This window comes from Camelus dromedarius, chromosome 12, assembly GCF_036321535.1.
Source record: "Camelus dromedarius isolate mCamDro1 chromosome 12, mCamDro1.pat, whole genome shotgun sequence".
NCBI classification, from domain to species: Eukaryota; Metazoa; Chordata; class Mammalia; order Artiodactyla; family Camelidae; genus Camelus; species Camelus dromedarius.
Genome location: NC_087447.1, coordinates 67,622,093 through 67,640,069, shown reverse-complemented (window position 1 = coordinate 67,640,069; position 17,977 = coordinate 67,622,093). Strand labels below are relative to the sequence as shown.

At 35.7% G+C, this 17,977-nt stretch overlaps 1 protein-coding gene across 1 annotated transcript in view; it reads right to left on the bottom strand.

Moving 5' to 3' along the window:
- CNTN5 (contactin 5) overlaps positions 1-17,977 on the bottom strand; it is a 1,016,453-nt gene that overhangs the window by 222,927 nt on the left and 775,549 nt on the right. Inside the window, exons 10-13 of the mRNA XM_031460619.2 lie at positions 17,602-17,783; positions 12,318-12,454; positions 10,365-10,494; positions 8,135-8,285 (exon numbers count right to left, since the gene is read on the bottom strand). Coding sequence (XP_031316479.2) covers positions 8,135-8,285; positions 10,365-10,494; positions 12,318-12,454; positions 17,602-17,783 — 600 coding nt within the window. The remainder of the gene's footprint in view (positions 1-8,134; positions 8,286-10,364; positions 10,495-12,317; positions 12,455-17,601; positions 17,784-17,977) is intronic.

Here is a 17,977-nt window from a genome sequence, read left to right as displayed (position 1 = left end):
TCTGTGTTTAAATGGATGCCATTAATTTGAAGATCTGTGACCATTGTTATACTATCTAAACATACTGTTGGAAATGGAATCATTTGAAAATGTGAGAAATCTGTTGTTTTTCCATTCCCATTCAACTGTTTGTCACCATGTGAGCACACTGTTTACTCAAAAAATTTGAACTATTTGGGGTTATTCACTGTCGGAGGAAGACCAAGTTCAGAAGCACTGGGTATCCCTCAGCACAGAGGAAATCTAAAAATGGGAAAAATATCAAAGCACAGCCCAGAAGCATCATGATAATGGTACCTTTAGAGTTATTTTATCTATAACATTTGATCAATTGATCAGTGTGTCACTGAAAACAAAAAGCAAAAAATATTTCTTATAGTTGGACTGTCAATCGCTTCCTATGTGGTCTAGCTTACCATGAAGTAAGGCAGAGAAAGAGAGAGAGGAAGGCAAGATGAAATACTGACCACCGTGTCTCTTAATCTTCAGTCTGGCTCCATGACTTTTATTTGAAGGAAAGCTAGATTTAAATTTAGTTTTTTATTGGGACGATTTTCTGAATATTTGTGACAGAGTGTGTGTGTGTGTGTGTGTGTGTGTGTGTGTGTGTGTGACAGTGTGTGTGTGACAGTGTGTGTCTGTGTGTGTGGAAACTGTCTATGACGTTGGTCGTGCAGTTTTGAGTACAGACAGGGAAGCTGAATCTTTATCAGAAACACCATGGACGCTGAGAAGGAATTCCATCACTATTCTCCACGTAGACTGGCATGCAACATCACCATTAGACAACCTAATTGCTAAGATTATCGTAGAACCATTGACTAGCACCAGACTTAGTTTTAAAGCTCAGCTTTGTGATGGATGGCCGTGAACACGTCAGTTAATCCCTCTGAGTTTACATTTCAAATCTTGTGTATCAGAGACAACAATATCTAAATCAGAGGGTTGTGAACTGGCACATAGGGAGAAACGGAACAAATTTTAGTGTATAATTCAAATTTCCTTACTAGTATATAAATTAGAAACAAAGTATATAATAATTATACACTATTGGCAAAATACAGGAAAGCATAAAATTAAATTTATCCATAATCCAACTCTTAGAAATAATTTGTGAACAATTTGGAAGCCTCACTATATATATATGTATAGATAGACAGATAGATGAATACATAGATAGATACACAGGTAAATATAGGTATAAAATTGTTTGTACTTATCTTGTATCTATTCTTGTCAGCTATGCTTTTTACATTTGTTTGTTTTGACATCTGGTTCCCATATCTAGGACTATTATTTAGCCTTTACGCTTTATAGACCTCTGTGCTTTACACGCTTTTGCGCTCCTGTGTTCACAGGCCTGGTTTTGTCAGTAATGTTCTTAGTTTCCCTTGGCTCCCTTCACAGCTTCTATCAGTGCCCGAGTCCCTTCCTCAAACATTAATCTTGCCACCAGTCAGCTGCCCAAGATCAAGTCAAATGTCTAGGGCACACACCAGGGCTCTAAGGCAGCTCAACCAGACGGAGGCAAGGTGTTTGCTGATTCTCATCCGGATGAGTTTCCAGTTTCCAGGTAAACTGACTGCTGGAAAATTTATTTCAAATTTTTAATTTGAATTTTTCAATTTATTGGTCTGTATTCCTTCTAATTTTAAGAATTCATGGGTTTCACTATTTTCCTCCGTATCACTGTTTACTGAAATTGTTTATGTATGAATCACTTCCAACCCTCAGATTTATGTCTCTTCCCATCCCACTGCTGGGTTCATATTTCCCCAAATTATTCTGGACTGGAGTCGTTGGGGTGGAGTCGGGAGAGTGACATCTTGCCACCCTACAGGGTGGCTTCCGTGCAGGACGGGGGGTCCAGCCAAACACCGTAGTGAGGTTCAATTTCTGAATTTAATATGTTGTGGGCATAAAGTAGAGGCTAGGGGAGGATTCCCCGCTGGCTTCCTATCTCGATCTAGTTGTAGTTTCAGGGGTCCTGGCTTGAGCAGTCGTTGATCATTTCTTACCTGAGCCAATGTTTACTTGAAGGCCTGATTCCTCCTAGAGGCCTCAAATTTGTTCACCTAATGTTTGCTAATTTCCAAAGCTCCTACGGCTTTGCCTTTCTTTTTTTTTTTTTCTTCCTCTTTAGTGTTTTGCTAATATTTTAAAGAGAAGGCTAATCAGGCAGAGCCTTGGGCAACTAAGTTAGCTTTTGAAACCAAGAAGTCAGCGTCCTAACCCCACCACAATGTATGTAAGGCTGTTTCCGCCTCCTCCCCCTAGGCTTGGTGGCCCTACAGAACAGCAAGTTACCATCCCTGAGTGACAACACAGTGCACACTGTGAGCAATTCACAAGTATTAAATCTTATGGAGTCAGCTATCAGCCTTCTCTTCCCTTAGATAAACAATATTATTTTGATTATTTTATTTCCTTGGAAAGAATAGGTTTTAATTTACAAAGGAAGCCAACTGATCTATTCTTGATATATGAACGCTCATTTTCCCTCATTCTGCAATTTCTTAGACCCTGAAAAAAACAAGATACCTAGGGTCTCTGTTGTTTTATGTTCTTAATATGTAAAAGACATTGTCACAGAGGAAACGACAAAACAGCTTGTTCATTAGCAGACACAGCATGTAGATGGAAACAATGGGACAGAAACAAGGCCCTAATTATACCCATGAATTCCTCTTCTTCCTTAGAAAGAGTAAGAAGACCCCGTTTTCCCCTCAGTAACCATGTCCTTCAGGGCCTGCACTAAGAACATATTTTTCCATGTGTCTGTGAGTCAGTATGTGAGCCTGATCACTGTTGCCCAATAAACACAACATGAATTCCCACTAGAAGTCAACTAATGGGCACTTCAAGTGCAATTTTCTGTGCGTGCTAAACGAGTAAGTTGGAAACTTCGCTGTTCTGAAGCTCCTTTGGTGAGCAGAGGATTATTACAGAGGATTTTGGACAAGTCTTTGCTTAGATTATAGTCCCATAAAAGAAAAATGATGCTATAATACTGCCCCTCCATAGGATTCTTTTTATATTTTGGGATGCAGGATTTCTTTGGCATCCATGTGAATTATAGTTCATTATCTCTGTAACTGGTACCCCCACCCCGGTCTAGAAATGAAACTTGGTACTTATTTCAATAATTGTGCAAATTTTTAAAAACATATATGGCATATTGTATGCATTTTCATAGCAGTTTATATAACAATGCAGATGGAAAGGAAACAAATAAACTGTGCCTTTATCAAAAACTATGTATCCTTCATTTCAACCAAGACTGTCTTTGTCCACAAAAAGTACAGGAAATGAATACGGAATAATGAAGACTTAATATTTGTGCACTGCTGGAGTGCCTCTGGGTGATTATATTTTTAACAGAAGTTAATGGCCAAGTAATAGAAATAATGAGCTGAAGTGAAAATCTAATATAAGTTTGATGAGCAGAACATTCTGAATGAAAGTATAAATACGAGAGGAGAAAATCCCCTTGGACTGTTTCATGTGTTAGTACTCCTGGAGCATATTCGTTTTAGTATGAAATTGGGCATGATTGATAAAGTAAGTTAAGTGGATATATGCTGGTGATCTTTAAAAGCACTGGGGTAAAACCTGGAAAATCCTTAAAAGAAAAATAAAAAATAAATATAGTTTAAACATCTTGAAAAGTCTTCTTCTCTATTTCCATTCCCATGCTCCTGGATTGGAAGAATCAATATTGTTAAAACGGTCACACTGCCCAAGGCAATCTACAGATTTAATGCAATCCCTATCAAATTACCCAGCACATATTTCACAGAACTAGAACAAATCATAAAATTTATATGGAACCATCAAAGACCTAGAATTGCCACAGCATTACTGAAAAAAAGGAAACAGGCTGGAGGAATAACTCTCCCAGACGTCAGACGATACTATAGAGCTACAGTCGTCAAGACAGCATGGTATTGGTACAAAAACAGACATACGGACAAATGGAACAGAATAGAAAGCCCAGAAATGAACCTACAAACTTTTGGTCAACTAATCTTCGACAAAGGAGGCAAGAATATACAATGGAATAAAGACAGTCTCTTCAGCAAATGGTGTTGGGAAAACTGGACAGCAGCATGTAACTCCCTGTGTATATCACCTCTGCGTATATTCACACGGCCTGTATTACTGATCATGGAACAACCAGCCACTCAGCCTGCTAGTACAGAAACTATCCCAGCAATACTGAACGAGGAGTGGGTTAGTTTGGTGAGAGTGGCCACACTAAGAACAGATGCCAAGAAGTGGAGGTTTGCGGTCTGATGGACTGAGAATGTCAATTTCAGGACACAGATAAACAAATGTATCACATGGAAGGCCTAGAAGACTCCTTTAATCCCAGACAATAACTTAATTCAGGTACCTTTCCGTTAATTACTGGAGAAAGAATAAGGAAGTGTTAAAGTTTCTGGAACTACTGATAACAAAAACTGATGCCAGTGTTCAAAGATTCCGAGGTTCAAATGATACCATCATCATGGCCACCACCACGACCATCGACAGCAGGAGCACAGCCTCGTCAGCACGGTAACACTCACTGGTCACTTACTAAATACCATCCACCAGCCAATGTACTTTACACACAAACTTTCATTTATTTCTCACAACCCAACGAGGTTATTCTTTTAGATGCCCATTTTATAAGTAAGGAAATTAAGTAACGTGTTGAAACCTCAGAGCCTTCCTGTTTTACACACTGGATTCTATCGTTACTCGCAATGTTATAGTGCTCTGTAAAGGATAAGTGCTACAGACTTAGAAGCAGCCATCATCGTTATCAGTAATAATATGATTTACTCTTTAAGCAGCCATGCATATCGATCATTTTCTGATATAAACAACTCATTCTGTAATATAAGCAACAGATGACTACAAACAATTCACAAACGCTAATATAATCCATTTTCTTATATACTTCACATGTATCATTTAGGGTCAAATGAATGAAATATTTTGTAATATATGAGCGGCAACTTATCTGTTAATCATATTTCTTCTGGAAGTCATATTATGTTCTAGTTATTCTTTACTGAGTTTTAAACTTTAGGATAATGATTTATGTATTTCTTTAGCAAAACAGGTAAGTATAAAAAAGCTGTGTTTTGAAGAATTCCTCCCCCCACCTCAAAAAAATGAAATTGAATTTTGGAGGATTCCACCAAAGTCTGGCAGAAAAGGGTAAATTAATGAATTGTTTGGCACTCTAGTGATAAAACAAATGATTGAATCTTAACCTCTGGTTGTTACTGCATTCACAGTTTAGAGTTAAATTGCAGTTAGGGCTAGATTCCAATTTACCTTTTTGAGTTTCTGACATATTTTCACATGATTAGGTGACATTTTTTCCCCTGCAATTAAAATCTTTTATTACATTTTTATGCTAATGCTCTGGACACAATTTTATGCTTTGAAACTGGTTATGTTTTCACATTTAAATGTTTCCTTATAGAACATTATTACTTTAACATCTTTTCCCCAATGTAATACTAGTCTTTACTTGCCCACATAGGAAACTGTCATTTGCGGTTTCAGTCTTTAATTTGGAGGGTACCCCAAATGACTGTGAAAATCTTGAATGAAGGATAAGACTAATTCATTTAAAATTATTTCCAGTTTTAGGTTGGATGAGTGGGGAACATATTTGATGCAGATCACATGACTGGTGAATATGCTTATACTACAAAAAAATAAACCATGATTAGATACTGTAGCCCCAATGTGAAATATACTTGACCCAAATTTCCAAAGCCTTAACAGTTTTTTTAACACCTCTCTTTCCACTTAAATTTGTATTTACAGCTCTTACAAATGGTTGAGGTGCTTTGTAACAGAGACAAGTGATCTAAAATATGCGTAAGAAAATAAGCTGTCATATATAACTGAAATACTATTTTAAAGAATATGTAATATATACATTGGAAATGTTAAGTTCCAAGTTTCCACTCATATTTTTTAAATGTACAGTTTTCCAAATATCTATGTGTCTTATACTACTTGGTAGAATTCTTTCTATTGTTATTTTAAATACTAGCCTCTATTTTAAGATTTAAATATTTATATTTTTATCTCCAACTAGATTGTATTCTTCATGAAATATAGGGCTGTCCAATATACTAATAAATCGTATATCACTAAAAATAATATTTTGCAAGAGTGCCTGTCAATTATTAAGAGTAAAAATGCACTATATTTTGAGTCCTCATTATTAAATTAAATCACTTTAGAGACCTAAACATATATAGTTCAGGGTAACAAAATGCTAGGTAACTGTGTCCAAGTCTTGCTTTTACTTAATAAATAAAACACCTTTTGGCCTTCTTCCTAAATAGCACTTTGACCAGAAGCATTGACATCTTGAAAAATTGAGTGATTTGGGTTTGAAGCCATTGTATTTGTCTCACTAACCCAAGGGGTTAGCAGTGAAGAGAAAGGGGAACAAGAAAAATGGAAAATTCACAAATTATACTTTTCAACTTCTAGAAAAGAAAAAAGTTTATTATGCTTACATTAGTTGTAACAGAAAACTCATCATCCTGTTCCTCAATCAATACTTCTTTTGCCACACTTTTTAAACTCAATGGGATGTCTATGAATAGTTGATGAGAAACAATCTATGATGAAATGAAATAAATAAGAAAGAGCACACATGCCATCCGCAGGCACAAAACCAAGTAATGCCTTTCACAGGGAATGGCCTGCACTAGTATGGCATGTGTACTTTGATGAAATGAAAATTTTAATACATTTGGAAAAAATGATAACCAAACAGTGTAAATTAAATATTGTTAACTAGTATACAACAAATTAATTTTCTTCTGCTTTAATTAAAGTTTTGTGTCAGGTGTTTTTTTTTTATATTTGTGATAAACAATCCAAAAAAATTCAGTTGAACCATACGCAATTCAACCACATGCAATACTGATCTCACAGTGTGTGATCTGCTCCCTAACCCTACCCTCCCTAAGGAAAAGAAATTTTTATCAAAATAAGATTCTATTATGACCCATGTCAATCCTAGGTGACCACTTTTTCCAGGCAGCATAGATCCTCTGGCCTGAATGGAATCCAATTATTTCATAAATTATTTTATGAGAGGTAGGCAAATGAAATCAGTAGTTCTCAGACTTGAATGAGAAAAAACATATATACATATATTCTATAGAAATTTTTTAAATATTTCAAAATGTTCCAAAATTACTTAAAGAATTATTCAAATAAACTCCTAATGTTGATTTAATTTATTTTAGTTATGTGATTACTGAGATCTGAACAAACATAAAAAAGTATAAACCCCTCATCTTTATAGACCAAATGAAAAACAAAACTCTAGAACATCTGCAGTATTATTTGAACATAATGGAGGATAATATTTTTTCAAAGTTAAATCACCATTTGCAGCACCATATGGTAATGAAAGGTAAAGTATGGGACTTCCAAATTTGGCAGATACAGACTGTCATGCAATTATTTGATTATCTCATCATTTTCTGCCATTTATGCTCTGTGATATCCTTTGGCTTTACATACCAAAGACAAATCTTTACATGTTGAATAGTCCTCTGCACACTTGCCTGGGGCAGTTTAAATAATTCTGTAATATTTTGCATCAGTATGACTGAAAACAGAAAAGGCGAACTTGGGCACAAATTTCCCTTGTGTATTCTGTCATAAAGTGATTATCCAGAAGACCCAGAATATGTTTATATTATTTTTAATATTAACATTGAAATGAGAACCCAACCTCTAAAAATTATCGTAGGTAACCTGTGGATCCTCAAAATCTGCAGACCCAAAATGAAAACCCAAAATAACTAACTTAATAAAAGTGTTTGTTTTCTTCATAACCTGGTGAAATTCCCAATTGGTGCTGAAATACCACAGAAGCAAAGAAGTCTGGCTATATTAGACACAACTTTTTTTTCCTCTTTTAGTCACTTGATCCTTTTTTAAATCACTATGTAGAGAAAACCGTAGTTTAATCAGTTCATGAAATATGTCTCACAATTACGGCAAGACCCTTTCTTGTATACTTTGTGTGTTTCACCTGCAACTTCAAAACAGTCTGATGTTAAGAGTTTGAACTATGAAACAGACTTCTAACCTTTTATTCTCTCTGACGGTTTTGTCCCCCTTCTTCCAAGAGACGGTTGGTTTTGGAGAGCCCTGGGGTTTGCACTCTATGATGACTTCTTGGCCTTTGGTAACAATTATTGTTCTCTTCAGTTGATTCAGTGCAAAAGTGGGAGCTGAAGCTACGAGAAAGAAAATGTTAGCTCTACCAGAAGCAATGACAATAATCTCTAACGGATGATTCATCAAGATTTTGCAACTTTATCTTTTGGACACATTTCTAACAAAATCACAGGATAATCTGCATATATAAATGGCACTAACTTACAATTTATTAATTCATAGATATCTTATTGGCTGTTCTTTCTCTTAGCAGGTGATGGTTCCATACAACTGTGGGGCCCACAGACAAAGGTTATTTCAAAGAATGACACGCTTTCATTATGATTATTAACTTTAATTATGAAAGATTAATGAGCTCCTTGGGCAAAAGGTGAAGGGGTTGAACACAGAAGTCTATTTTGAGCTTCCTTTGGAAAAACAGAGGTTACCTGTGGAGAAGTCAATCCTGTGTCATCCATTTTCTAACTAATGCATATTTTATTTTAACATTATACAAAATTAAATGTAGTTTTCAAAGAAAAAGACATTTTTAAGAAACTGAATTATTTAAATTTCAATTAAAATTTTATTTCATTGTTCACAGTTATTCACTAGGCCTGATCATTCATTAACGTTAATATTGTTTTTACTAGATTTTTATTAAGACACTTAATTAAAACTTCCAGGGTAATTCCAGTGGGTGGCTGTAATTGAGAATGCTGGGCCTTTAAGCACATGACTCAGAGACCAAAACAAATAAAAAAAAAAAGATACTTTTGACTCTAAAACAGAACCTAGAAGATATGTACACAGTGTACTGTACCTGAGACATTTATTTACACCAATTCAACAATTTCATGAATATTTCATAGTGTTTTATGTCCATCATATAGCAGTGTAATGCATGGCACAACATTACACGGTATATGTGCAACATAAAACAGTATGTATGCTACTGAGTGGGTTAAAAAATTGAAAGAAAAGTGAAGGAATTTACAGGAAGACTGCAGGGAACGTTTTTGGTTGCCTCGTAAAAGGTAATTTTGGAAATATGTTTAGTGAATGAGAAAAAGACACATTTGAGAGTGTTTCTGGGTAAACCATTAACTAGGTGAAGGCTGAATCAGCTTTTAAAATCAGAAATGTTGGAGTGTGAGCTGAGAATAAAGTACATTAATATTTGATCAGTTAGGATGTGAGAGATTGAAACATGGACTCCTGTATCTATTTTGGATGGATTTGTTGCAATGTGAAGAAATTTCAAATGCAAACATTCATAATTCAACAAGTTGATTTATGGTGTATGATATATAGCTGATATGTGAATGGTGAATCTCCAGATTCCTAAAATCTTGGGTGCCTCTGTTAGTATTATCCTTTGGGTAAGTGGAAAGTACAAAGCACACTTAGGCTCCTGCCTACTTTTCAGAGCTGGTGTGTTAAGATCTTTTAAGTCTTTCTTGTATTATAATCACCCCAGAGCCAACGGTTAGAAAATCCTCAGAGTGGAAAAAAGTAAAATCCATTCCAGTGACCTAAATATGCGCAATCTGGGTAGCCTATTGCCTGTATTGAACTTTTCTGTAGTAAATAGTGAAGTGGTGCTGGAGTCTGGCACGTTTTCTCACCAGGGTTGTAACCCTAGAAGGCTGCTGGGCCTGGCCTCAGGAGGGCTTTTATCAACCTGTAAGGATAACAGTTGATGCCCCTTTATGAGAGGGTGCTTTCCTTGGAAGTCTTGCCTTGCAGGAGCCACGCACCTACTGGCAGGTAGGAGGGGCTTGGGAAAATGTTAAGCATTGCTATGAGAGCAGGAAGAAACCTACATTCTGATCACTCACCCCTAAAGGCATTCTTCCTTGAAAATTAACATACATTTCTTATATTCTTTTTAATGCCATAGAAAAGACATACTGTGTAAACCTGTTAATATTAAAACTAAAGTTAAAGAAAATTTCATAAAAAAGTTATGGGACAATGTACAGAATGTAAACTTTTCTCTTAAACCTTAGAAAATACATATCAGCAAGACGTAATATTTCCTTTCAAGCTAAAAAATTGGTTTTTACAATCACATCATAAACCTTCCGTATAGTAAGAATTAGAGCATGAAAAGAAGCAACACTTTTTTCCTATTTATTTGCTTAAAAATTGCATACCTAGAATCTTCAGCTCAGCACTGGCGTAAATGGCTCCATATTTATTTTCAGCCAAACACTGATACATTCCAGCATCTGACTGATTCACATTATGGATCATCAATACTCCATTGACCATCTCCACCCTACTCTGTAATGGAATAAAAAATACAGATATAGAAAATGAACAAATCATACAGATTTTGCAGTTACTCTCTCCTAGACTCAGACAAAAAAAAAGGCCTTCAATTAATGCAGTTGAATATGATTTGACAACTTAGCAACACAAATTATCTGTTGATTATCCATGTCTCATGAAAATATGACTATTTCTTGGTCATAAAAGGAATTACAACTGTATTTTTCCTGTAGTTATTCTTATGAGTTTTACTTTTGGTTATGTTTGTAAATTGAGCTGCTTCTGTTGGGTTGACTAGTTAAGCGTTTGAACTACAATCAGTACATTTGAATGTTTTTATTTGAATTAGTAAAGGAGAAGCAAGAGTTCAAATGGTAGGAAAGGACGGAGACTGTAGACAAATGAGATCAAGGTTATAACAAGAATCCTCTTACTATATTGATCTGGTCAGAAGTTTGCCTTTTCCAAGTTCCCAACACAGTAACAGAAATAAAGAACTGGCCAGCAACTGAAGTCTGTATAAAATTATTGGTCAGAAAATATAAACTTCATTGTCAGGTGAAATAATACAGAAGGCAGAATACTGAGAGTACATAAATGAGGTAAACTGAGGCCTAGAGCACATTTTAAAAACAAATATTCAGTTTAAAATATTGTTAAACAACCAGGTATCTTATCTACTTAATGACAAGCGAATCATTCTTTTAATTTTAGTGAGCAGTGCTTGGATCTATCAACAGAGATGCCAAGTAACTTGACATCATTTTTAAAGTAAACCCACTCACTTAGCAGACTATTCTCTGCCAGTAGAATTCACTTTCCTTGGATGGTGGGAGTAGAACACATAACCAGCCCAGTCCCTTCTCAAGGTTTACCTGGGAGCCTAGGAGAAGTAAGAGAAGGAGGCAACGAACCAATGTCTCAGGATTCCCACTCTCTCCCTCTCAATTTTCGTTAACAGCTCTATTCTTCTTTTTATCTGTGTCTGTCTTTTTGTGCAGTTGTGTTTTGTTTTGGCCTGACTGGTTTTAGAATGAGGGAATGTTGATGCTGTGGGGCTGATCTGATCCAATCTCTTCATTTTACAAAAGAGCAAACCAAGGCCCAAAGAGAAAAATGAGGGACAAGAGGTCTTTGATAATGGTGGGACCTGGGCAGAAACTGTGTTTGGAATTTCAACTTTATACACTTTCCCTCCATTTTGTCCAAGAATAGTGAACTATTCCCTCTCTGCCGTCCTTCCTGGAAAGGTCACAACAAGGGAAAGAGCTGAAATTATAACAACTATTCTGTTAGTCATCGGTAATTGATTTATTTTCAAGTCCAGTAAACATTAAGTTGTTTTAAAAATATGCGATAGATTTACTAAAAAGGAATTTAAGTCTATGTGTAGCAGGATGTCATGGAAGGAACCTGCCCGGGACATGGTAGCCTATGATTCTCTTCCAGTTTCATCTTTTACTAGATATGTGATCTTAGGAAAATCACTTTACTTCTTGGAGATAATTTCATCATCTGCAAAGGGACAGCAGTAAGCTATGGGACACCTAAAAGTCTGCTAGAAATGGCAATGAGTCTGTGATAATCAGTGACATTTTCCTATGAACTTATAGGATCGAATAAAATTTAAAGAAACAATGTATTACTCAAAAAAGTAATGAGATAATTAAAATAAAAGGAAAATTCTGTTTATATATCTGTTACTTTTCTCATTTCAAATATATTACAAGGGATAAGGAAGAAATGGCCTTCAATAAGACCAAAGGAAGACAGCTTGTCCTGTGTGAAGTCCTGCTGAAATTACACCAGAACAGGTTAACGGTTACCAACAGCACCTGGAGCAAGAAGGGTACTCCGTTCTTCAGCCAGCGGTAGGTGGGTCTGGGTTTTCCAGTAGCCTTACATTCCCATCGGAGAGGGCTCCCGCTGTCTAACTGAGTATCGTTCAGTTTTTCTACCCAGTGTGGGTATGCTGTAAGAGTTTAAGCATTAAAGAAGGGGGATTTCATTTCTCAAACACTTCACCAACTTCAAACTTCATACGGAATATTCACAAATTCATATGCATTAAATTTTTTAATCTATTCATGTAACTATAGGTATTTGGAAGAAACAGCATTGCACTACGCACATAACTCTATTTCCTGTGTAAAAATATATACAACGATGACATTTTGACAATTTAAAACACTTTCTAGTGAAGTTATATCTTGTTGATTTACCCACTGTATAGTTAGTGGCTAGATTTCCTCGCGGAGAGACGAGAACTTGTTTAGTGAGAAGGTTTAGAGGCACTGCTTCTTCTAAGCATTGAGACAGCATTAGCACAGGCTGAAGTCATACAGCATGTCTGTCCGTTACTGAAAAACTGCTCTACTTTTTCTTTCTTAATAGAGCCTGAATAGCTTTGGAAACATAAATTGTAAATACAAATTTCATTTGAGGTAAAATTGTTTTAAACTTAGTAGCATTCTAGTATATATATGTGTGTGTGTGTGTATATATATATGTATATAAAAGCTTTCAAAATTACAACATAGAAAAATTTCTTTATCACAAAAGAGATAATATAATTGTATAAAATCTAGAAGATACAGTTAAAGTGTCTTTTCTCCATTGGCAGATTTTAAAGTTTTTACCTCTTAATCACCCTCACCTATTTCTTTCATCTTTCCATCCCTCTCTTCTGGCAATCACCTGTTTGTTCTCCGTACCTGAGGTTCTGTTTCTGGTTTGTTATGTGTGTTCATTTCTTTTTTTTTTAATTCCACATATAAGTGAAATCATATCATACTTGTTTTTCTCTGACTTATTTCTCTTAGCATAATACTCTCTAGGTCCACCCATGTTGTCATAGATGGAAAGATTTCACTTTTTTTTGAAGCTGAGTACTATTCCTGTCTGTCTGTCTGTCTGTCTATCTATCTATCTACCACATCTTTATCCATTAATCTATAGATGGGCACTTAGGTTGCTTCCATATCTTGGCTATTGTAAATAATCCTGTGATAAACATAGGAGTATATATTTCATTTCAAATTACTGTTTTCATTTCTTTACATAAATACCCAGGAGTGGAATTGTTGAATCATATGGTAGTTCTATTTTTAATTTTCTGAGGAACCTCCATACTATTTTCCATAGTGGCTGCACCAATTTATATTCCCAACAACAGTTCACAAGGGTCCCTTCCCATCTTCACCAATAATTATTTGTTGTTTGATAATAGCCATTCTAACAGATCTGAGGGGATGTCTCACTGTGGTTTTGATTTGCATTTCCCTGATGACTAGAGATGTTGAACATCTTTTTACAGACCTGTTGGCCGTATGCCTGTCTTCTCTGGCAAAACATATATTCAGGTCTTCTGCCCATTTTTTAACTGTTTTGTTTTGTTTTGTTTTTTATGTTGAGCTGTATGAGTTCTTTGTATATTTTGGATTTTAACTCCTTACAGATTTATCATTTGCAAATATCTTCTATTCAGTAGGCAACCTTTTTGTTTTGTTGATAGTCCCCTTTGCTGGGCAAAGCCTTTTTAGTTTGACTTAGTCCCATTTTCTAATTTTCGCTTTTGTTTTGCTCGCCTGAGGAGACATATCCAAAAGATATTGCTAAGCCTGATATCAAAGAGCACACTGCCTAAGCTTTCTTCTAGGCATCTTATGGTTTCAGGTCTTACATTTAGGTCTTTAATTCATTTTGAGATTATTTTTGTATATGGCATGAGAATGTAGTCCAGTTGGATTCTTTTGCATGTAGCTATCCAGTTTTCCCAATACCTTTTATTGAAAAGGCCATCTTTTCCTCATTGTATATTCTTGCCTCCTTTGTCACAGATTAATTGAACATATACACGTGGGGTTCACTTCTGGGGTGATTCCACTGATCGAGGTCTCTGTTTCTGTGCCAGTACCACACTGTTCTGATTACTGTAGCTTTGTAATACAGTTTGAAATCAAGGATCATGATACTGTCAGCTTGGTTCTTCTTTCTCAAGACTCTTTTGCTATTTGGCGTCTTCTGTGTTTCCATACAAACTTAAGAATTATTTTTTTTAGTTCTGTGAAAAATGCCTTTGGTATTTTAATAGGGATTACATTAAATCTGTAGGTTGTCTTGGGAAGTAAGCGCATTTTAACATTATTAATTCTTTCAATCTATGAGCATGGTATATCTTTCCAACTGTTTTTGTTGTGTTCAATTTCTTTCATCAGTGTCCTATTATTCAAAGTATGGGTCTTTTGCCTCCTTAGTTAGATTTATTCCTAAGTATTTTATTCTTTTTGATGCAGTTGTAAATGGGACTGTTTTCTTAATTTTTCTGTCTGATAGTTTGCTGTTAGTGTATAGAAATGCAAAGATTTCTGTATATTAATTTTGCGTCTTGAAACTACTGAATTCATTGATGAGTTTGAATAGTTTTGCAGTGGTGTCTTTAGAATTTTCTCTAAAATGTATCCTATCGTTTGCAAAGAGTTTTACTTCTTCTTTTCCAATCTGAATTCCTTTAATTCCTTTTTCTTGTCTGAGTAATGTGGCTAGGACTTCCAATACTATGTTGGATAAAAATGGCACGAGTGGGCATCCTTGTCCTGCTTCTGATCTTAGAGGAGATTCTTTTGGCTTTTCCCATTAAGTATGATGATAGCTGTGAGGTTGTCATATACGGCCTTTATCATGTTGAGGTATGTTCTTTGTTGAGTTTCCATCATAAATCGATCTTGAATTTTGTTTAAAGCTGTTTCTGCATCTATTGAAATTATCATATGATTCTTACTCTTCAGTGTTTAAGGTGGTATATCACATTGATCGATTTGTGAATGTTGAACTATCCTCACATTTCTGGGATAAGTCCCACCTGATCATGGTGTATGGTCCTTTTAATGTACTGTTGATATCAATTTGCCCATATTTTGTTGAGGATTTATGTTTCTATGTTTATCAGTGATGTTGGCCTGTAATCTCTCTCTCTCTCTCTCTGTGTGTGTGTGTGTGTGTGTGTGTGTGTGTGTGTGTGAGATATCTTTGGTTTTGGTCTCAGGGTGATGCTGACCTTGTAGAAGGCGTTTAGAAGTATTCTTTCCTCTGAAAATTTCTGAATCATTTGAAAATGACAGATGTTAACTTTCTTTAAATTTTTGGTAGATTTCACCTGTGAGGCCATCTGGTACTGGATTTTTTTTTTTTGCTGGGAGATTTTTTTTTTTCCCAATTACTGATTCAATTTCATTACTGGTAATTGGTCTGTTCATATTTTCTGTTTCTTCCTGATTCATTCTTGGGAGATTGTACAGTTCCAGAAATTTATCCATTTCTTCTACATTGTCCATTTTATTGACATATAATTGTTGATAGTAGTCTTCTATAATCTCTTGAATTTCTGTGGAGTTGGCTATAACTTCCCCTCTTTCTTTTCTGATTTTATTTATATGGACCCTCTCTCTCTTTTTCTTTATGAGTCTGTCTAAATGTTGATCAATTTTGCTTGTCTTTGCAAAGTACTAGCTTAGTTTCATTGATCTTTTGTATATTTTTAGTCTCTATTTCATTTATTTCTGGCTTGTTTGCTGCCAGGCCGTGTGTCATAACAGTGGCTGCTGGCCTGCTTGTCATAACAGTGGCTGGCTGCATGGCTTGGTGGCCCAGGGCTGGCACTGACACTTTGGTTGGTGGGGCTATGTACTGGGGTAGCTGGTTGTGTGGCCCTGGAGGTCCTGGGACTGGAGCCAGTCTGCTGATGGTAGGGGATAGGTCTGAGTCAGCTAACTGCCAGAGCACTGGTAGGTGGGATAGCCTTTAAGGTACAAATTCTCTGGAATGCTTTCTTTGAATCATCCCAGTAGAATGCAGTAGAATCTGCTCCCATAAACTTTGCATATGCTTTTATCACAGTAGATAGCATGCTCTGTCCTACGTGGGGTTTATTTTTCATCTAATCTAGTGGACCAAGAGCTCCTTCAAATCTCTATTGCCACCATGTAGTGCAGTAATAGGCACTTTAAATAAACATTAGTTGAGTCAATGAGTGAATAAACAAAATGTGCATGGCATAGTCAATTTGGCTGGCATGCTGAATTCCTAAAGGAGTTGTTACAAGTAAGAAAAGAAAAACAGTTTGAATTAAGATATTAATATTTCAGAATACTCTTTAGAGTCCCTGTGAAGGACACTGACTTCTTCAGGAGAACTGATATTGAAACACAGTGACAGTTACAGTTGCTGGTGGATTCAATCTGTTTAATTTCATATTGGAAGCATCTGTATTTGCTTGTATCAGTGCTCTGGGTTATCATTTTCCTCTGCTTTTTAGTGTCCTCATCTGGGAAATAAGAATACTATAACTTATCCTTTATAATGTATATTATAAAAGCAAATATGAAAAGTAGTAAATATGAAAAGTCCAATTTGTGATTCATAGAGGTAAAAATGAGATTATAGATTTTTGAAATAGATTTTCCCAATTCTTACACAAAACTTGGTTGTCTCTTTGGAATTTCTGGACACTATAAACATAGGCTGCAAAGGTCATTTATCATACAGATGCATTAATTTAGATTAGGGCAATAAAGTTTTTCTGTAAAGAATGAGATAGCAAATATTGAGGCTTTGCAAGTCAGCTGATCTCTTTCTCAACTACTTAATTCTCCTTTAACACTGCAAAGCTGACAGAGGCAATATGTATACAAAGGAATGTGGCTGTGTGTTCAAATACATTTCTATCTACAAAAAAGAAAAAAAGGCAACTGGGTAGGATTTGGTTCAAGGGCAATAAATTGTGACTCCTGATTCAGGCCAAGGGCAAGAATAAGTTAATAAAGGTTACAAGATTTCTAAGTTATCAGACGATGGCTTTGGTGCTGGGAAAATACCTCATTTTTAAGGTTATTAATTCTCTGTGCTATACAAAGAACCTGATAATTCCCCATTCATTTTTAATTTGAATAATTTCTGTGTGTAGTATAATTTTGCCTGATGCTTTACTATGCAAAAGAATCATGATTATAAATTATTACTTTTTTTTTTTTGCACCTAACAAATAACAGTTAGTTCAAGTTAATTTGCAGTTTCAGTTTGATGCTTGGGACTAGAGCATCAAGCTTGGCTGAGAACACTTACTGTATACTTGTAATTGTCCACGAAAGGAATTTTTTCCACGTGTGTTTTCAGCTTTGCACTCATATATGCCTGCATCATCCAGCTGCACGTTGGGTATTTCCAGTACTGCCTGAGATTTACGCAGACGTGCCTTACCAGGAATATAACCATTAACCTTCATCCACGTGATTGTTGGAACTGGGCTACAACAAGGAGCAAAGATACCATTAATACACTTCCCACTATTAGGAACATAGATTCTGTTATCTGGTAATTTAAGCACTTAATAGGCTGAGTGCAATAAAGTGTAATCATAATTAAGGACCATGTGCTGGTTGATATACTTCTCTTTCCATGTGGATTGTCTGGCAAGCAGTTAGATCACAAGGAAGATAGT